The sequence below is a fragment of the Odontesthes bonariensis genome, chromosome 10 (assembly GCF_027942865.1).
Source record: "Odontesthes bonariensis isolate fOdoBon6 chromosome 10, fOdoBon6.hap1, whole genome shotgun sequence".
In the NCBI taxonomy this organism is placed as follows: Eukaryota; Metazoa; Chordata; class Actinopteri; order Atheriniformes; family Atherinopsidae; genus Odontesthes; species Odontesthes bonariensis.
Window position 1 is genome coordinate 30,492,052 of NC_134515.1, and position 18,531 is coordinate 30,510,582.

The 18,531-nt window shown below is 42.1% G+C and overlaps 2 protein-coding genes across 2 annotated transcripts; one reads left to right on the forward strand and one right to left on the reverse strand.

Annotated features, from left to right (window-relative positions):
- The first annotated feature begins 4,901 nt into the window (after positions 1–4,901).
- LOC142389960 (tubulin alpha-1B chain) lies at positions 4,902–7,640 on the forward strand. The gene is made up of 4 exons (XM_075475236.1): positions 4,902–5,012; positions 5,979–6,201; positions 6,296–6,444; positions 6,542–7,640. The coding sequence occupies exons 1-4, from the start codon at positions 5,010–5,012 to the stop codon at positions 7,520–7,522; spliced, it is 1,356 nt and encodes a 451-aa protein (XP_075331351.1). The 5' UTR covers positions 4,902–5,009; the 3' UTR covers positions 7,523–7,640.
- Positions 7,641–7,873: 233 nt separating this feature from the next.
- On the reverse strand, positions 7,874–18,228 carry pink1 (PTEN induced kinase 1). Its single transcript, XM_075475234.1, has 8 exons — positions 17,707–18,228; positions 12,487–12,768; positions 12,279–12,382; positions 12,022–12,204; positions 11,443–11,606; positions 11,214–11,341; positions 9,424–9,654; positions 7,874–9,242 (listed from the first exon to the last, which is right to left on the reverse strand). Exons 1-8 carry the CDS (start codon positions 18,061–18,063, stop codon positions 8,958–8,960), a joined length of 1,734 nt encoding a protein of 577 aa, XP_075331349.1. The 5' UTR covers positions 18,064–18,228; the 3' UTR covers positions 7,874–8,957.
- Between the last annotated feature and the right edge of the window lie 303 nt (positions 18,229–18,531).

Consider the following 18,531-nt stretch of genomic DNA (forward strand, 5'->3'; position numbering starts at 1 on the left):
CTGAAAGAGGGCGGAGACAGAGAGAAACTCGAGGTTTCTTGAGTAAAACCTGGTCCTGACCAGGTTAGTTTCATAGAGTCTGATACTACGGTAACTGACCGAGAGCTTAAGTTACCTCTATTTGTGAAACGGAAAACTCAGAGTTTCCCTTATTTCAGGGTTGATAAACGCAGAGTTTTCACTAAACCTGCTTTGTGAAACGGACCTCTGGTTGTTGATTGTGGCCTGTGGAATGTTGGTCCACTCCTTCAATTCCTCTTCAATTCAAATAATCACAAACGTTTAAATAATGACTGTGGGTCTAGTTATATGTGATAACAATGTGTAGTGGGCAGTGGAATAACTATTGTTTTCCATTTGTGGTGACTGCTGACTGAGATAAGGGATGAGATTGAATAGATCCTGGAATTTAGCCTGGTCTGGAGCAGGCTAGCTCCACAGAATAAATCTCCATGGTAACCTATACCATAACATATCCTACTGCCTGGATCACGGATAAGTTTAGCCAGAGCCCGGCTTAATCCCTTTTCCTAGTTTTGTACAACGGGCCTCTGGTTTCTTTTTTAAATCTTACATAGATTTTATCCTGCAAGTCATTAACTTCTTAAGTTTAAAAAAGACATATGTGTTGATTGCTTCCCCATCAACATGTCTCCTGAAATGATGGTACACCTATTTTGGTAATGCCCCGCCACAAACAAATTCTGGAAAGATGTGTCCCGTTACATAATTGATAAATTTTTCTCTGTGTTGGAAAAATTTATTGTTTGGTCTCTGGGATGACAATAATAACAAAGCTAAACAACTGTATGTGATTAATGTGATAATTATAATCGCAAAATTCCACATTCACAAAGCCAGTCAATCTAAACCGTTATTCTGGCTCAGTGGTTAGAGTGGGTTGTCCAATAACCGGAAGGTCAGTGGTTTGATTCCCACTCTTGCTGCTCAAAATTGACTGTGGAGGTCTCAAAGCTGTAGGGCTGGCAGTCCACCTCCTTGTCACAGCTGAGGTGCCCTTGAGCAAGGCACCCTTACCCCCATGCTCCCCGGGTGCTGTGATTGGCTGCCCACCGCTCTAGTGAATGGCATCTGTCTCCATGAGTGTGTGACTGTGTGCATGTGTGTTCACCGGGTGCCAACCTGAGGGGTGTTCCACGAAAGTCGCTAAAGAAAGCCAGGCTGTAGAGGGAAAGCCTCGCTTAAACTAACACCATCTCCCATTTAAGCCTCAAGTCGTTCCACAAATACATTTTAGCTGCATCTCAGTGAGGCTAATCCAAATGAGGCTTACATAGCCTAGCTATTTGCGAGTGCACTAGGAACGTAAGAAGCCCTGAGTGAGTGAGTGAGTGTGTGACCCACTTATTAATTATTCACTGTTACATCTCAACAGGAGCAATCTTAACAGCCAAAAGCGTACCTGGCAGCAGGTGAAAGTAAAGTCCAGGAACATATTTCAGGGTGGTAAGTAGCCTTTGAAGAAATGTGTTTGTCCAATAAAGAGAGCACCAAACTAGATATGGAATACAAGAAACTGAAAATAAAAAAGATCACGTTCGAGATTAGGAAACTGAGGGATGTTAGTATATTCAGATAAAGGAGATGGTCATGTTGTGAACTGTATTTAATTCTGTTTTCTCTCCACAGCTTGAGAAACATGTAATAATAATTAAACAATTCAACACAACTTGAACTCAAACTTCTCATTATTGTACGGTTCATGCAAAGTGTTAGAAATGTGTTTTTTACATTTATATTCACAGTGGGGTGCCATGACCTAACGTGTGGAAAGTTATAAATCATCTCTGTCCATTTAGCCTTCTTACACTTGCTCTGACTTAAACTGCTACTGTACGATAAATTTTGAAAAGAAGTTCTAACTCAAAGGTCACAACAATAAGGATCAATATGTGTCCAAATGCCGTCCAAATTCCGCTCGAGTTCTATTTTCCAAAAGCAGCGCGGGACGGAGGCGTCTCCGCGCCGCTACCGCCCGACTACCGCCGCGTCGGTGTGCAAGGACAGATCTGTTTCCATGTATTTTCACCTCCGCCCGTGAAAATCGCTTCCGTTCCGCCACGCTTTGCCGCCCTGGTCTGAAATAGGCCTTAATGTCCTTTTCCTAAACAGTAGCAGCAGGAATTTCACTATTTTCTCTATCATTGTCAATAACAGATTCACCTTGACCTTATGCATCATTCTTTTCCGTATCATCAAGCACAGCAGTTGAGCAACTTTGAGCTTCAGCCAGCCACTTCTGTGTATCAGCAACAAACAGTGGTCATCCAACATTTTTTTGGGCTTTTTATGCCTTTATTATATATAGGACAGTGAAGAGAGACAGGAAGCAGGGGGCAGAGAGAGGGGAATAACACGCAGCAAAGGGCCATCCGATGCGGGATTTGAACCGGGGCCAGCTGCACGAGGACTATAGCCTCTGTACATGGGGTGTCTGCTGTACCCACTACGCCAAAGACCACCCCGGTCATCCAACATTTAAGCTTAATACCATATGTCACGCCTCTGTGCTTCATCAATTGTCAATAAACCCAACAAAACCTTGTGTATCTCGTGTGGTTCTTCAAGCAAACCCAAAAACCTTTTAAACCTCATTTACACACACTTTATCCCCCATCAATGCAGCAATAGCTTGTTTTAGTTTAAACAGTTGATTTTAGTCTTTCACTTTCTAAATTGCTAATTTTTAACCGATAAAGCGTTGTCTTTATTTACGTATACGAACCCTTATGTGTGCACACAATATTTACAGGACACTTCATATATATCAGCACTGAACCACATACCCCAATGGTGCGTCGCCGGCATTTGGTGGTCTGAAGTCCAGAAGTCCAGCTTGGAATCCTGGTGGCTCCAGTGCGTTTAACTGTTTTACTTTACCGGTCTGCTGAATCCCAGTGCAAACAGGTCCGGCTTTCTTCTTTCAAACGAGGCATTTTTCTACCTAAATTTAGTGACTAAGCCCTATACTGTACCCTTCTGGCTGCAGATTGTTTGCAAGTATAAATCACGGCAAGATTCTTCCTTTGTCTTTGAGATCATATCAGCGATTGATTTTCTTTACAATGCTTGTATATCTTTCCATGAAATTAAACAAAGCAAAATAAACTTAAAACCGAGCACAGTAGGAAACTGTTTGCCCCTTCCAATTAGCAACACCTCATGAGTAACGTGACAGTTGACCTTAAATAACTCATCATGAGCCCGGGCCCAAGTGGTTGGGGGAAAAACTTCACAAGATAAAAATGAAACATGGCTCCTACAAATGGTGTTCCTTCGGTTTATTGAGATTTGCCAATATTCATTGTTTCTACACAGCTCTCTTAAGGTCCAGCCAGGGCATTTCAATCAGGTTGAAGTCTGGACTTCAAACACCTGGATTCTTTTCAGTTTAAGCCATTCTGCTGCAGATTTACTGCTGAGTTTGGAATCATTGTCCTGTTTCATGACACAATTTCAGCCAAGTTTTAGCTGTCGGACAGATAGCCTCACATTTGACTCTAGAATACTTTGGTATACAGAAGAGTTCATGGTGACTGCAAGCCAAGGTGTCCAGAACCTGCGGCTGCAAAACAAGCCCACATCATCAGCAATTGGTATGAGGGATTTGTGTCTGTTTTTTGTCAAATGTGGCTCTGTATATTATGGCCAAACATAGGGTAGATTTGTCTTGAGGAATGTGCGAAAATCCAAGTGGTTCAATGTGCCAAACCTTTGGGGTCATAGCCAGAGACTTGCAGCTATAAATGTTGCAAAGGATGGCTTGACAAAGTATAGATTTGCAAAGCAACAAAACAGGAAAAATACTTGACAAAAAAACACAGTAATGACTCTGGGACATTCCAACGTAGTTGTCAGTTTAATTAATATGCTCATTTTTCAGTTAGCGTTGAGTATAAACACTTCTGCATCCCCTCTGATGCGCATCATATTGCAGAATATGTCTTCTTCTTATTATCATTATCTTTCCTTTTTTTTCTTACCTTTCCTATCCTCCTTTGTCTTTGACTGCTGAGTCACCTACCAATTTTTTTTCACCAATGGGTTGATCAGGACAGCTGTGGGTTACTCCTGGTTGTCCTAAACATAGCAATGCAAAAATAAACAATATGATGATAAAATAAAAAAAATCCCATTGGAATATTTTATTCATTTAAATGTTTGGAAAGATTGAGCAGCAATTAGTTTACAAAGGACCACATGATGCTGCAGGTAATTGGCTGTTCTGAGTGAAGTTTACAAAAGACACTACTGCTCCAGAATTGCAAAGTGAGAGAAGAATTGCCCGATTTTCAGATTGAATTAACAAAGAGTACTTAGCTAGAAATAGATAATTATGTATCTCTCACCTTGTAGTTTGTGGGCCAGTATTCACTGTAAAATTTGCACCTTTTACCTAATATTATAATCAATTTGAGATGACCCTTACTTAATGAAGAGGAGAAGCAGCAGAGGCTAATTTTTGCTAAATATTTTTTGCCTGTAGTTCAGACTAAAGTCATCCATGTCCCTGATTAGAATAAGTCAGGGCGTTTATCATTACCTAAGTGGCTGCTTGACAAAAAGTCAGGACATAATATAAGAGTATGCTGGCTTTTCAATGCACCACCACACAAGTGGGCCTGGCTCATGTGTGAAAGAGAAACAACACTTATTTCCAGCATTTGTTTGAACCATTTGAACTATTACTGGGACTAAAAATTACTATAAATGATTTATAAATTAAATAATCAATTTGAGCTGATTGCATTTACTGTTTTTCAGCACATCTTCCAAATGGAGCGTTGGATTTTGGTGTGTCTGCAGGTTGCGTCTCATGTTGGGGGTGGTGAATCGCTTGCTGCGTCAGTCGTAGGACGGTTTTTCTTATGCGCGCGTCACCTGTCCTCTTTCGGAGCGTCATCAGAGCAGCTTCAGCCACCGCACATCGCAGACGCACGCTCTCCTCAGACTTGTCTCATTACATTACATAATACTGACAAGCGATCATGGTAAGCAACGACCCTTTGTCTCTTATTTGAAACGTTTCATTTGCAGAATTCGCGCTCTGAGAGTTTAAACCCAAGAAAATAGGTCGCACTTGAGACATCTGCATCGTTGCGCTTTGTTGTCTGGGTCTGTTTTTTTTTTTTTTTTAAATAGCCATTTGGGAATATACGCTGTTTAATTGTGAGAATAGATATTTTGACGCATAAAAAAATGTATTCGGTTTGCACTTAACTCATTTACACCCTTTTTTTAAAAAGAGGAATGTATACATTTTTCAGTCGAATGCTTAATCCTCTTGGTGCATAACTCTAAATCAGTTTAGCTGCCTACGGTGCCTGCGGCTTTCCCTTATCTTCGTTACCTCGTTACCCACTAGTCAAACTGATTTTCTGCTCCTTAACGCGGGTTTATGCACTATTAATGTGTATTATTTCTATCAAGCGCTCCTTCTTCTAAACATAAATGCATGTTAAATAAGAGAACTGATTGATGGCACTAAGCCATCAGGAATTTCTCCAAATGTTGCATCGGAAATAATAAAACCAATTAAAGTAGAAATGCAAAGGCACAAAGCGTCAGTCGTGCTTCTGAATGTGGCATTTTAAAAAGCCTGCACACTGCAACATGTCTGACCTAGATAATCCTCCACTCTACAGTAATCCTATGCGCAATAGACAGTCTGATGTCGCAGCACAAAATGGAAGGGCCTCGTGAAATAAATGACTCGGACACGTTTTTAACTCGACGATGTAATTGCGAAAGCTTTTCACGCAAAGGGGGGGAGAATGATTTAATGCAGTTTATTACGACCCTTTAAAAGCTTGATATGCAGGAGGATGGTTTTAATTGATGTCCTTGACCTATGTTTGAATTCAAACCAACTGCCCACGAAATCAGCTTCCTTCATCTCAAATTGAAGACATGACTCTTTTTTTTTTTAAACCAAACATTTTGTCCCTTCTTTCCAGCGTGAGTGTATCTCCATCCATGTTGGTCAGGCCGGTGTCCAGATTGGCAACGCCTGCTGGGAGCTTTACTGCTTGGAACATGGGATCCAGCCTGATGGACAGATGCCCAGTGACAAAGCCATCGGCGGGGGAGACGACTCTTTCAACACCTTCTTTAGTGAGACTGGAGCTGGAAAGCATGTCCCCAGAGCAGTTTTTGTGGACCTGGAGCCCACTGTCATCGGTAAGCGATTGAAAAAAATATATAAATATTGGCATTGTCTTTGTTTCTTGATGTAATCTAATGAAACCCATCACCTCTGATTGAATCTCTTTAGATGAGGTGCGCACTGGGACCTACCGCCAGCTGTTCCACCCTGAGCAGTTGATCACTGGCAAGGAGGATGCTGCCAACAACTACGCCCGTGGACACTACACCATAGGTAAAGAGATAATCGACCTGGTTCTGGACAGGATCCGCAAGCTGGTGAGTAACCTTCTCAGCAGAACAAGTGTAGGGCAGCTATCTATTTCATACAACTGTATCTCATATTTGGTTGTCATCTTTTGCTCTGCGCCCTCAGGCTGACCAGTGCACAGGCCTTCAGGGCTTCCTGGTTTTCCACAGCTTTGGTGGAGGCACCGGTTCTGGTTTCACCTCCCTGCTGATGGAGCGTCTGTCTGTGGACTATGGGAAGAAGTCCAAGCTAGAGTTCTCCATCTACCCAGCACCCCAGGTGTCCACTGCTGTGGTGGAGCCCTACAACTCCATCCTGACCACCCACACCACCCTAGAGCACTCAGATTGTGCCTTCATGGTGGACAACGAGGCCATCTATGACATCTGCCGTAGGAACCTCGACATCGAGCGCCCCACCTACACCAACCTGAACAGGCTGATTAGTCAGATTGTCTCCTCCATCACCGCCTCTCTTCGTTTTGATGGCGCCCTCAACGTTGATCTGACAGAATTCCAGACCAACTTGGTGCCATATCCCCGTATCCACTTCCCTCTCGCCACCTACGCCCCCGTCATCTCTGCTGAGAAGGCTTACCATGAGCAGCTCTCAGTGGCTGAGATCACTAACGCCTGCTTCGAGCCAGCCAATCAGATGGTGAAATGTGACCCACGTCACGGCAAGTACATGGCTTGCTGCCTTTTGTACCGCGGTGATGTGGTGCCCAAAGATGTCAATGCAGCCATTGCCACCATCAAAACCAAGCGTTCCATCCAGTTTGTGGACTGGTGTCCCACTGGTTTCAAGGTTGGCATCAACTACCAGCCACCCACTGTAGTTCCTGGTGGAGACCTGGCCAAGGTCCAGAGGGCTGTGTGCATGCTGAGCAACACCACTGCTATTGCAGAGGCCTGGGCTCGACTTGACCACAAGTTTGATCTGATGTACGCTAAGCGGGCCTTTGTTCACTGGTATGTAGGTGAGGGTATGGAGGAGGGAGAGTTCTCTGAGGCCAGAGAGGATATGGCGGCTCTGGAGAAAGATTATGAAGAAGTCGGTGTCGACTCCATTGAGGGGGAGGGAGAAGAGGAAGGAGAAGAATATTAAAAGGGTTGTGGGAATGAGTTACACAAGAAACTCCATTGTCTTCTTACATAAATTTGAAAATGTTTGTGTATTAAATACCAGTTTGACTTCTTCAGATTAAAAGTCTGTTCCTCTAATATGAAGTTGTCTGTCTTGACTTTCAAATTGGGCTTTTAACCAAATTTCTCAAGGAACCCTTAGCAGAGATTGCCTTGTAATAAAGTAAGCAACATGAGCCAGTGATTTCTACAAAAAAGTGGAAGTTAAAGAAATATATATATATATTTTTTTTTCAAATCAGGTCAAATCTTTCGTAAGAAACATCATCACTTAGATTAAATCTACAGACAAAACTTGCACAAACCATTCAGGCCTATTTCACAAATTTTTATTCTGGAAACAGAAAAATCTCAGTTTTTCTAAATATTTCTCATAATATTTAGTATTTAGTATGAAACTTTGTACTAGCTCTTTGTTTTGCAGCTCTAACCAATCACATAACTGTGTCAACTTAACAGGGTAGTTTTAATGCCAAATCAAGGTATGAAAGATTAAATGCCTTTAGCATAACGGTATCATAACTGGAGCTGGCAGCAAACACCACCAAGCCATTACTATAGCTCTGAAGAGTGCAAATGAGGACATAAAGTGCAAACAGGACAAATTTGCATTAGTGAGGCCAGTCAATACTCTGCATCATCCTGATTATTACACACAAAGATTTTTGGAAGGTTTTTCCATGCGTTAAATACGTGTGTCACCTGTAAATTGTTAATGTCATCCCTACACGGTAGAGCCTAACACATGAACACAATGTTTTACTTTGAAATATTTGCATTGGCCTCTACTTCCACTTGTACAAATCATCTGCAAAGGTGCAAAAACAACTGAGTGTGACAGTTCTGCCTGGCAAATATCTAAAAAGAGCTTTCAAAAGAAAATGTCTGCTCTCATAACGGTATCATCAGCAGTGATCGGCGCTTTGCAAAACTGTCTTATTTATGTGTTGGAAGAAAATCAGAGCTAGAGAGCCCTCATCTGTCGATTAGCAAAGCATTCATTAAACATGCTCGATTTTCCATAAGGGACACTTTGAACTCCCTTTGATTCCGTAGTGATAATGACTGACACTTATCCACAACCTTGTGCAAATATATTATGGGAAATGCAAATCAGCCACTCAAGCAGCATCATTTGAGGTGGGCGCGCACAACAAAAGAAGTGAATTAAACCGCTGAATAATTGCTAAAACAAACTGACCATCAAAGATGATGTAACAGTGCAAATTCATTAAACAGTCCTGTGCTTTGGCTCCTCTACACAGGCATTAGATAATGTGGCTAAGATTAGAAACACAACAAATATTCAGTAGATATCTGCCTGACTGAGGGAAACTTTAAACTTTAAACTCCAGGGAATCCATTTCAACAGCCCTGAGTTTGGTGTTTGAGAGAATCTATGAAGACAGAATGCAGGCCTGGCGCTTCTGTCGCCCATACAGGAGGAAGCCTATAGCGGTGCGCAGGTCCTCCAGGTCCAAGTTGGACAGAAAGCTCCTCTGAAGCTCCGCCTCCACCCCGTTCCCACCAGGTCCACTACAGCCCTTCAGGAGAACCACAGCAGACTGGCACAGCAACCAATCAGCCAGCTTCCTCGTGACAGCACTGTCATGATTGGCCAGAGCCCTCCGACCCCAGAGGCTGAGATGTAGCATGTTAGCTGCTACGCGGGCACTGGGGCGCTACAGAGGAAGAACAACAGTGTCAGTGCAGATTTAAGTTACTTTCATGGCTATCTGGAGTCATTATATTGTACCGATCATCTAAGTTAAAATGCTATTTTACTGTCAAATGTAAGGATTTTAGATCCATTTTCAGTCAAACTAACAGACTTAACAAATCCCTCACAGCCTTTTTATTCACCTTGTTTGGATTCCTTCTGAGGAGTAATTGGATCACCAACTGCAAATCAGCTGGAACTCTGGGAGGCAGAGGAGGGAGCTCCTTCTCCTGGTAATTAGCGCTCTCCAGTCCCCCTGCTCGATAGAAGGGGTTCTGCTGTCCAAATATCTCATAGGAAATGGCACCCACAGCCCAGGCATCAGCTTTGCTGTAGTCAATCACCACACTACTTCCTGGAACTGCAGTGGCCACCTAACAGCATAAATGCACTATTATTGTGTGGGCCTGGCCCTTAATGGGACTACAAGTTCAAACATGCAATGTTGACAGTGATTCGTGCAGGTATGACCTTGTAAGATGGTTGTCACAAATTATTACAAAAAAGCACAATAGTGCCCCGTTAAAGGGACACTATGTAATAAATTAAGTCATTTATTAGCTCAAATCAACATATTCATTCATAAGTTAGTTCTCATTGGTGTAAAATGATCTCTGTCAAAAATCTCACTTATCCTCCTGAGTGAAGAATAACTTGTCTGTATCTACATAGAGCAGGTAAGCTCTATGGAGGCTGCCATGTCCTTCTGCTCTATGAAAAATGACGAAGTGCCGAGAGGGACATAAAGCACTTCGAATCGCGATTTCCCCACCAGGCCTACAAGCAGAAATGACGTCATTGTGACGTCATTTCCGCCAAATGGCTTATTACAGCCGCTAATGCTAAATAGATTTTATTCCTTGGCACATATGTCTTTGTGTTCATTAGCTTTCTTTTTGTAAGTGCATCATCTTCTTCTTTTTATTATTATTCCTATGCTCCCCCTGGATATCTTCTTTTTGGCGTTATGCTCACATTTGTAAACTGTTATTTTGTTGATTTACTAATAAAGTTTAAAAAAAAAAAATGCTAAATAGATTTTATCTCGTAAATGATCCCACTAATAATGCATTGATTGTTACCAAACTTCTGCCGTAGTACATATAGGCTCTTAGCTCACAAAACGAGGCATTAGAAAGTTTGTAAGTTTACCGGGAGTTTATTTACCGCTGCTAATGCTTCTATTGCTAACACAGGCTAATGCTAACGCTGCGTCAACGTCACTTCCGGTAACTCCCGGAATATGACTAATTGCAATGCTTGCACACCAAAGGAGATGTTATGTTATCTGACATGTTATCTGTCATCTGTATTCATAGTGTTGTTGTATGTGTGTTATATAATCCTTTGTACTGTGTGTCTTGATTTCTTTTTGTTTGTATGGACCTTGAGTCTGAAGCTATAGCTTCTTGAATCTTGACACATTCCGCTTGCCGTAGTTCAAGAAGTTGCAGCGCACATTTGAAAACGTGAGGCGCTAGAGAGCAAATTCATTCAACTTTGCAAAATAAAATTGCACCACTAGATGGGGGAAGAAATTACATAGTGTCCCTTTAAATAAGACAATGACGGGTTCAGTTTACGAGTTATCCTCGAACTTGGACCTATCGAGGCACCTAATAAATTATGAGCAATCTAATCACTAGGATCGTGTCTATAAACAGATCCAATATGCATCTAGATGAAGTGTGATACGTCTCAACAGACATGCATTTTTGTACAGATTTGATTCACTTTCATATGCCAATCCGGCACTCATCTGTCAGTGAAATATAATGTAGTTGATGTTGTACTGGGGAGCATTTCAGGATATCTGGATTGGTTGTTTCCCAAATTATACACGCAGCTTTTTTACTGACATTTCTAGATGTGCAAGCAATAGCTCTAAAACTATCAGACAACCTAATTATAATAAAGAACTATTCAAGCCTACCTCAGGAGCCATAAGGGAGGCATTCCCTCCTCTGTCGACCCAAATGCTGTTGAAGGGCAGCCGTAGACTAGAGTCACTCTGGGCCAGGCTGCAGCCGAAGTCAGTAATTACCAAACGAGGGCAACCGTCTGAAAAAATTAAAACCCAAAAAGAACAAACCTAAATCAGCTTTGCACAACAGATAGAAACAAATCTGTTAATGTAATAAACATTTCTGTTTAAATCTCACCTGAGTCAAACTCCAGCAGCACGTTGTCTGATTTTAGATCCCTGTGAGCAACTCCCTGCCTGCACAGATGGTCCACCCCCTCCAGGAGCTGCAGCAGCATCAAAGAGCCCTGCCTGTTGTCTGGCGTGGACATCTGCAGGTACTGTCGCAGCGTGCAGGGATAGCTGTGGAACACAAAACAAAAGGTTTTGAATGATATCAAGAAACATAGCCAGAAAAGCACTGTAAAGCAGAAGAAGACGTCTTAAGTTTGTTAGATTTAGATTAGATTATACTTTATTCATCCCACAACGGGGAAATTCACTTGCCACAGCAGCAACACAGCAAGAAACGCAACAACAGACATGAACAAGAAATTAAAGAAAAAGAGAAAAGTCCTTAGACATATGCAATAACACTGACATGTGAGAAATGACCAACAAACAAGCAACAAACAAGTGAACACCCTAGCCAACATACATAGCACCTCTTAATAGTAAGCTAGTAAATTAAATTAATTTTGAAAAAAAAAAAAAAAAAAACAGAATTTATCATTCACACCTTGTCTGAAATTTGGGGGGGAAATATAGCAGGTCTTACTTTTTCATCACCAAGAAAAGAGTGCGATTGTTGCCCAGGCCGGCAGGGTTGAGTCTGGCAGGCAGAACATCTGGATACTCTTCCTGGGCACCTGGTAGCAGGGGGACATCTGCTGTGAAAGCCCGGTAAACTCTGATAACGTTAGGGTGAGCTGTCACTCTTTTGGGCAGGACTCCAAATTGTCTGCATGAAAAGAGGCAAGAGGTTAGATCCGTACTACAGAGCAGAAATAAAAGCACAAAGGACACAGTGTTTACCCATCCAGGGGAATCTGTTCTTTCTCCTGCTTTAGGGCAAGAGGGCCTGCAGGCACCAGCTCCTGTGACATGGATTTCAATATGGCTTCACTTGACGACCCTGCCTACAAATAAACAACATTAAAAAAAATGTCAGTCAGCACTTATGTGGGCCTGTCTTTCTTTTTTTATTTTCTCTCTTAAACTGGATGTGTAGGAGATCACTCACCCCAAAGTTCCACAGCATCTTGATAGCTAGTGGGAAGTTTCTAAGAGAGCAACATGACAGAGATCGCGTCATCTGACTTCCAGCTCCATCTGCATCGTCCCTCTCCTCCACCGAGACGCACCTTCCATCGCTCTCCTTTGGACGGGCAAAATGTGCTGCAGCCTCATACACAGCCGCGTTGGAGCCTTTTCCGATCTGGTTGCCTATGTTGTAATCCTGGAGTTCATATCCAGAGGTGAAAGGCTTCAGAGAGCTCTGGAATCTCTTCTTCCTAAACACAGCCTGCAAGAAATAATATTCAAGAATCACAAAAATAGTTATGCTCACATTTTATGCAGGCCTTAAGTCAACCACTGCAAGCTCCAAGTGCAAAAGAAATATGCTTGTAACTGCATGATTAATCACAGCGTGTTTTTACAAGAGCCAGGATGGTTCAAAACACATTTGAGGGGCAGTAATCTATAATTACCCCCCACCCCTTTCGTTTCTTTTTTTATTCAGGTTCCAAGGAAACAGACTTTTTTCTAAACTTTTTTTTAATGTGATCTTTTTAGGTGGTCTTGATCAATAATTCTCCAGGGTTTCTAAAAGTCTTTCAAAGTTTCTATGGACATTAGCTGCTTTTTTTTTTTTAAACTAATTTTCAGTTCAGTCCTTGTACCTGAACATTTTCAGAGGAATGTGTTCTTTGGTTTGTGAAGCTACTAAATAATGACCTTTACATCATAAAAGTATTTAAAAAATAATAATCTAATCAAGAAAACGCACCTAGCTAAATGGATAAATCACACATAATAGAATAATCAGCAAAGATCCCATTTTAAAGCATACCTTTGGGCTCTATGTTACAAACAGCCTTTGTTACTAGATATAAAAGATATAATTTGTTTCCATTTCTTTAGATGCATCTATGAAAAATACCAAAGAAAACACAGTTTGACTGACATTAAATAGTATTTTTGCAACAAGTTGATTCCTAATGAGCTGTTAACTGAAAACTTGGTACATCTCAACATGATGTGCAATGTGTCTTTAAAAAGATTTGAGGAGTGGAGGACAAAAGTGACAGGCCTAACATGTCTAAATTCAAGCGTTTATTCTCATATACACAGTACATGTTAGAAACCCGTTCCTGTGCAATGACATTCTTCCTTTGCTGTCCGCAAGAATACCGATAGATTGAATAGGCACATTAAAGTAAAAAAGGCACGATAAATTCATATCTACAGCAGATGAACAGTATCGGAAATTGATGTCCTCAAGGAACAGAAAAAAATGTCCAGCAAAGACCTGACACAGGACCTGACAGATGCATCTGGACCTTCAGTTGATCCATCTACTGTTCACTGAAGCCTCATCAGAAATGGTCTCTGTGGTGGAAATTTTAGTAAGGCACAGAGTCAGTTATTTTCTGACGAGATAAGATGCTTTTAATAATATCGAGAGAACAACACAGTACAAAGTACAGAGCTGCTCTGACCACTGGGGCAAAAACAATTCAGTTATAATGCAAATTGTTGCGCCACCGCTCCTTGGATATAGTGGAGCGTTTTTATCCACTTTTCCTTTCTAGCTACAGCCAAGGTTACACGAGTACCATCTTCCCTACCCATCCTCCTTAAAATGTAGTTTTATCATATAACGAGCACACAATGCCCTCAGGAGGAAAGAGAAAAACAGGTTGGTATCTTGCAGGAGGTCATCTACAGCAGTGTGTCCCAACCCTGGTCCTCAAGGCACACTGCCCTGCATGTTTTCCATGTTTCCCTGCTCCAGCACACCTGATTCAAATGAATGGGTCGTCCTCAGCATTCTGGAGAGCTTTAAGACATGACCCAATTATTTGAATCAGGTGTACTGGAGCAGGGTGCCTTGAGGACCAGGGTTGGGAAACACTGATCTACAGGTTACACACAGTAACACTCCAGTGTTTCCCATACATTGAGGAAACTATGGCGGCCCGCCATAGTTTCCTTTTGGCCGCCATAGTTTCCGAATCCCAATCGTTTGAAACACAGCGATTTCCTCGAAAACCAACCAATATGACTATACAACAGGTGAATTAGTAATTAAACATGTCCTAAAGTGTGTAATGTCAGAGTTTTGAAGTTTAGTGGCAAAAAAAAAGGTTTATGTGTTATTAGTCGCTGTCGGGGCGATTGACACACACGTTATAGATCAGAGGGTACGCGTGCATAAAGGTCAGCTGTAATCATCGTGATTTCGTTGACAAACATATTTTTTTACCTATTTATATTATGAGAAATAATGTGAAATTTGAGCAATGACGAGTACACTAGTATATTGTCCGGTATTTTGCTTAAAAAAATAGCAAGCTCAATAGTTTCTGTTTAAAATAAGGTGGTTCAACCGTGCCGACTAGGCGGAGCGGGGTGAAGTTGGTTTTATATTCGACATTCGTCTATTTTCCGGCTTTGTAATTGTAATAGCGTCACGAAAACCGCACCAATTAGCCTCAGGATGGTATTAATATTTACAGAAAACTAAGACTAACACACCACAGGCTTTATCAACTCACCAAAGTAAGCAAGTCTGGCGAAAGATCAGAGTAACCGCGCCGAATATACGTCTAAAGCCCCTTTCACACTGCGACCCGCTATCTTAGCGGGTCCAAATTGCACCTTCGACCCGCGTCGAGCAATGTGAACGCTTGGCGTGTCAGGGTGACCCGTGTCGCCTGAAGCCGAGTTCAGGGGGAGTTGCCTAGTGACAGAGCGTCACATGAAACACATAAAATGCTGGGCGTGTACAATGACGTAGTCACAAGCCATGCGCCGGAGGTAGGGTATACACCTGTCTGCATCAAATTTTTCAAACAAACGATGGCGGGACACCTTGAGAACTCGTTTTTGCAATGCAGTTCATGGAGATGTTACTTTACGGTGCGTCTTGCTGCGTGGGAAACCGCGCTCTCCCATCTTTCTCGCCAGCCCTTCCAGCAGATGTCCATCTTTCACCGTCCCCGACATGTGGCGGAAAATAACGTCCTCTGCTCGGGGGCTGAGGAGCTCGCGGACCTCCTTGTCTCCCCAGTTGGCCATATTAAAAAATGTCTCGAACTTGATGTAGGCTAAAACAGAGTAAAACTTGTCCTCACCTGTCGCTGTTGTTCTGAATCAGCTGTCCATTCTGTCTTTTAAACTCCTCACGTCACGCCCACGTCCGACCCGCGTCGATTGCGTTCACATCAAACTCGGCTCGGCAAAAAGACTAGGGTCCGACGCGGGTCGAAAGGCGAGTCGAGTTGACGCGGCAGCCCGGGTCGGCAGTGTGAACACAACAGCGGACACGCTAAATTCGCGAATTAAACGCGGGTTATTCGGCAGTGTGAAAGGGGCTTAAAGACATGGTAGGTAATCCTGTTCAGAAACACATTTTGTAATACTGGGTGAAATGGTCCGTCTATCCTGAGAGAAATCTATACAAGATGTATTTAGAAAAAGGGACGAAAATAATCAGACCTCTGTGGCAGCTGCAGGACTGAGAAAAAGCTGACCAATCCGAGATCAGCGGGACGCTGATCTCGGATTGGTCGCCTACAAAAAACCAATCAGATGCCTCTGCTTTCTGCCTACGCCCCCCTCTGCCGGCTCCCTGCTCCATGTGCGCATGCGGTTCCACCGGCTTTGGATGAAGCACTGACGGAATGGGGAGGGGGGGGTGGAGCTTAGAGGAGTGGACACTTTCGAATCTTGCTAGCTCTCTTGCTAGCTCTCTAGGATTACCTACCATAGCTTTAAGTGAACTACGGCAGCCGGAGCGCTTAGGGACCGTCGCAAAAGTGCAACGCCTTTTTTTGTTCTCACTGGATATTCAACCAATGAACACCAAACCACTTCGGATGGGTTTGTGAACTTACTATAAAGCTTTTACAGCCTTTTAGTTTCCAGAAAAATCATTTTAGGTAGAACATTTACTCAGTGTGCATAGTTAATTCCATTTTAGATTTTTATTTTGTAATAGCTCTCTAGTTTTTAAAGATATCAACACCAAACCACTTCTGATGTGTTCCTGAACTCATTGTGTACTTCCTACACCCTTTATTTTTAAGGACAACCTTTTCAAGTTTCTCAAAAAGGCATAAGTACTCACTGTATATGATCCATTCATATTTTTCATGAAATTTAGTTTTAACCTGTAAATATTTTCTATTACAATTGTCATCATTGGGTTTTAATGACAAGATGAGGTTTCCTTATAAACCCACAAGGGTTTCTGACATCTCCAGCACACATTCCTTTTTTTTTTAATTTGTTGTGTTTTATTGTGTATTTTTTTTTGTTATATTTGAATGAATGTGTGCAAATCAATCAAATAAAATAAAATCTGCAGTCGCACAAATTTACGCCGCGTGAATTTACCCCCCCCATAGTTTACAAAAATTCTGTGGGAAACACTGCACTCAATAAAATGCATCAAATAATTAATTTTCCATTACAGTCTCCATTGAAGGGTGGTTGTCAAGAAGCCATTCTTAAGGAATGGAGACAGGGAGGAAATACTGACGTATGTCAAATGATACAAGAACTGGAATGAAAATCAGTGGCAACAGGTTTTATGGAGGGATGAATCCTCCCCAGAGCCCGGACCTCAACATTACTGAAGCAGTGTGGGATCATCTTGACAGAAAACGAAACAAAAGGCAGCCAACATCCAAAGAAGAGCTTTGCAATGTCCTTCAAGAAGCCTGGAGGACTATTCCTGAAGACTACTTAGATAAATGACAGAAAGCTTGTCTAAGAGGGTTAAAATCTGACCTTTAAACTTGTTCATATTGTGCAAAGTCTGCTTTTGCTTAATATATTGCCTTTGCATTTAGTCTGTATACGTGTCCTGTTTTCCTTGCAATATTAAAATAAATGTGGGGTGGCTGTAGACTTTTTGCACAGTACTGTAACTGTAAAAAGTTTTATTTATTTTCTTTTAGTCAATAGACTGCCATCATCCCCATAAACTCATCCCAAAATAAATAAAAAAAAAGGTCAACTGGCATAATTGACACCTAAGATTCAATTACATTTACAATAATCTGCATGAAAGTGGCATGATTTATTTTTATTTTTTTAAATGACCAGATTAAAGGTTTGTACAGCTACGTACAACTGTCTTCTTAAAATGATGTTCTGAATGGAAATAAAGTGACAAGGTTGACTCCCACACTAAATTAGGCTTTCGTATCCAATATGAGGACAAGCATACCTGAATCTCCTGGCATGTTGCAGCACTTCGTCTGTCGTCCTCAAGCTGTTGTTCTATGAGCCCCACACTGAGGCCAAAAGCCAAAAACACGACTCTGTTACGCGGGCCTCCGCAGGTGAACCTCCTCCTAAAGGCGGCGGACTGAAGTTGAGCTGCCAGGCCCTTCAGAGAGGTGCGGTAATAGCGGTATCGGGACGGCAGGAAAGCCCGAGGCTGAACGGTGCGGACCGACGGGCCTACACGGAAACGGTCAGCTCGGAGCTTTGCTGCGACTCGGCCGCCTGATTTGAGGAGACCAATCTGAAAGAACGAGCGGCCCAACTCGAGCCCTCGGCTAATTGCGTGTTTTACAGACATGATAAACCCGAAAAGGCGACTTTAGATGGCTAAAAGTCCCTATGTGGGTCAGTCAGTGAGCGTGTTGTTTACGGCAAGGGCAATGTTATGTAAACAAACCAAGTGCAGCAGGAGAGCATGCGCGTAAGAAATTTCCTTGTCTTCTTCGTGTTGTTCTCTATGGAAGTTTAATTTAATGGCGGTTAGCATCCGTAATGTTGCATTACCGCCACCAACGGTACAATTATGTAACTGCGGGTGTGGAGCGTCGACGAAGGAGTGACAAAATAAAATAAAATAAAGAAAGAAAAAAATAGACAAATAAATAAACAATTCACTAAAAAAAAATTAAACTAAATCCTTTCAAAAAGTCCTGTAGTCTTTAAGAAATTAAACACAAATCTCCAAGCTGAGGACACAGAAAAGGAAAGTAGTTCCTCAAGAGAGAGCCTGGTCTCCCCCAGTTCTCTAACCTCCTCTGGCAGAATG

Bases quoted from the DNA above. Each gene is read 5' to 3' on its own strand.
- pink1 (XM_075475234.1), bottom strand. From the start codon at position 18,063: ATGTCTGTAAAACACGCAATTAGCCGAGGGCTCGAGTTGGGCCGCTCG. The intron at 12,769-17,706 runs GTATGCTTGTCC...TATTTCTTGCAG, and splicing joins CAACATGCCAGGAGATTCAG to GCTGTGTTTAGGAAGAAGAG. The intron at 11,607-12,021 runs GTAAGACCTGCT...TGTGTTCCACAG, and splicing joins CTTTTCTTGGTGATGAAAAA to CTATCCCTGCACGCTGCGAC.
- LOC142389960 (XM_075475236.1), top strand. The intron at 6,202-6,295 runs GTAAGCGATTGA...GAATCTCTTTAG, and splicing joins CCTGGAGCCCACTGTCATCG to ATGAGGTGCGCACTGGGACC. The intron at 6,445-6,541 runs GTGAGTAACCTT...CTGCGCCCTCAG, and splicing joins TGGACAGGATCCGCAAGCTG to GCTGACCAGTGCACAGGCCT.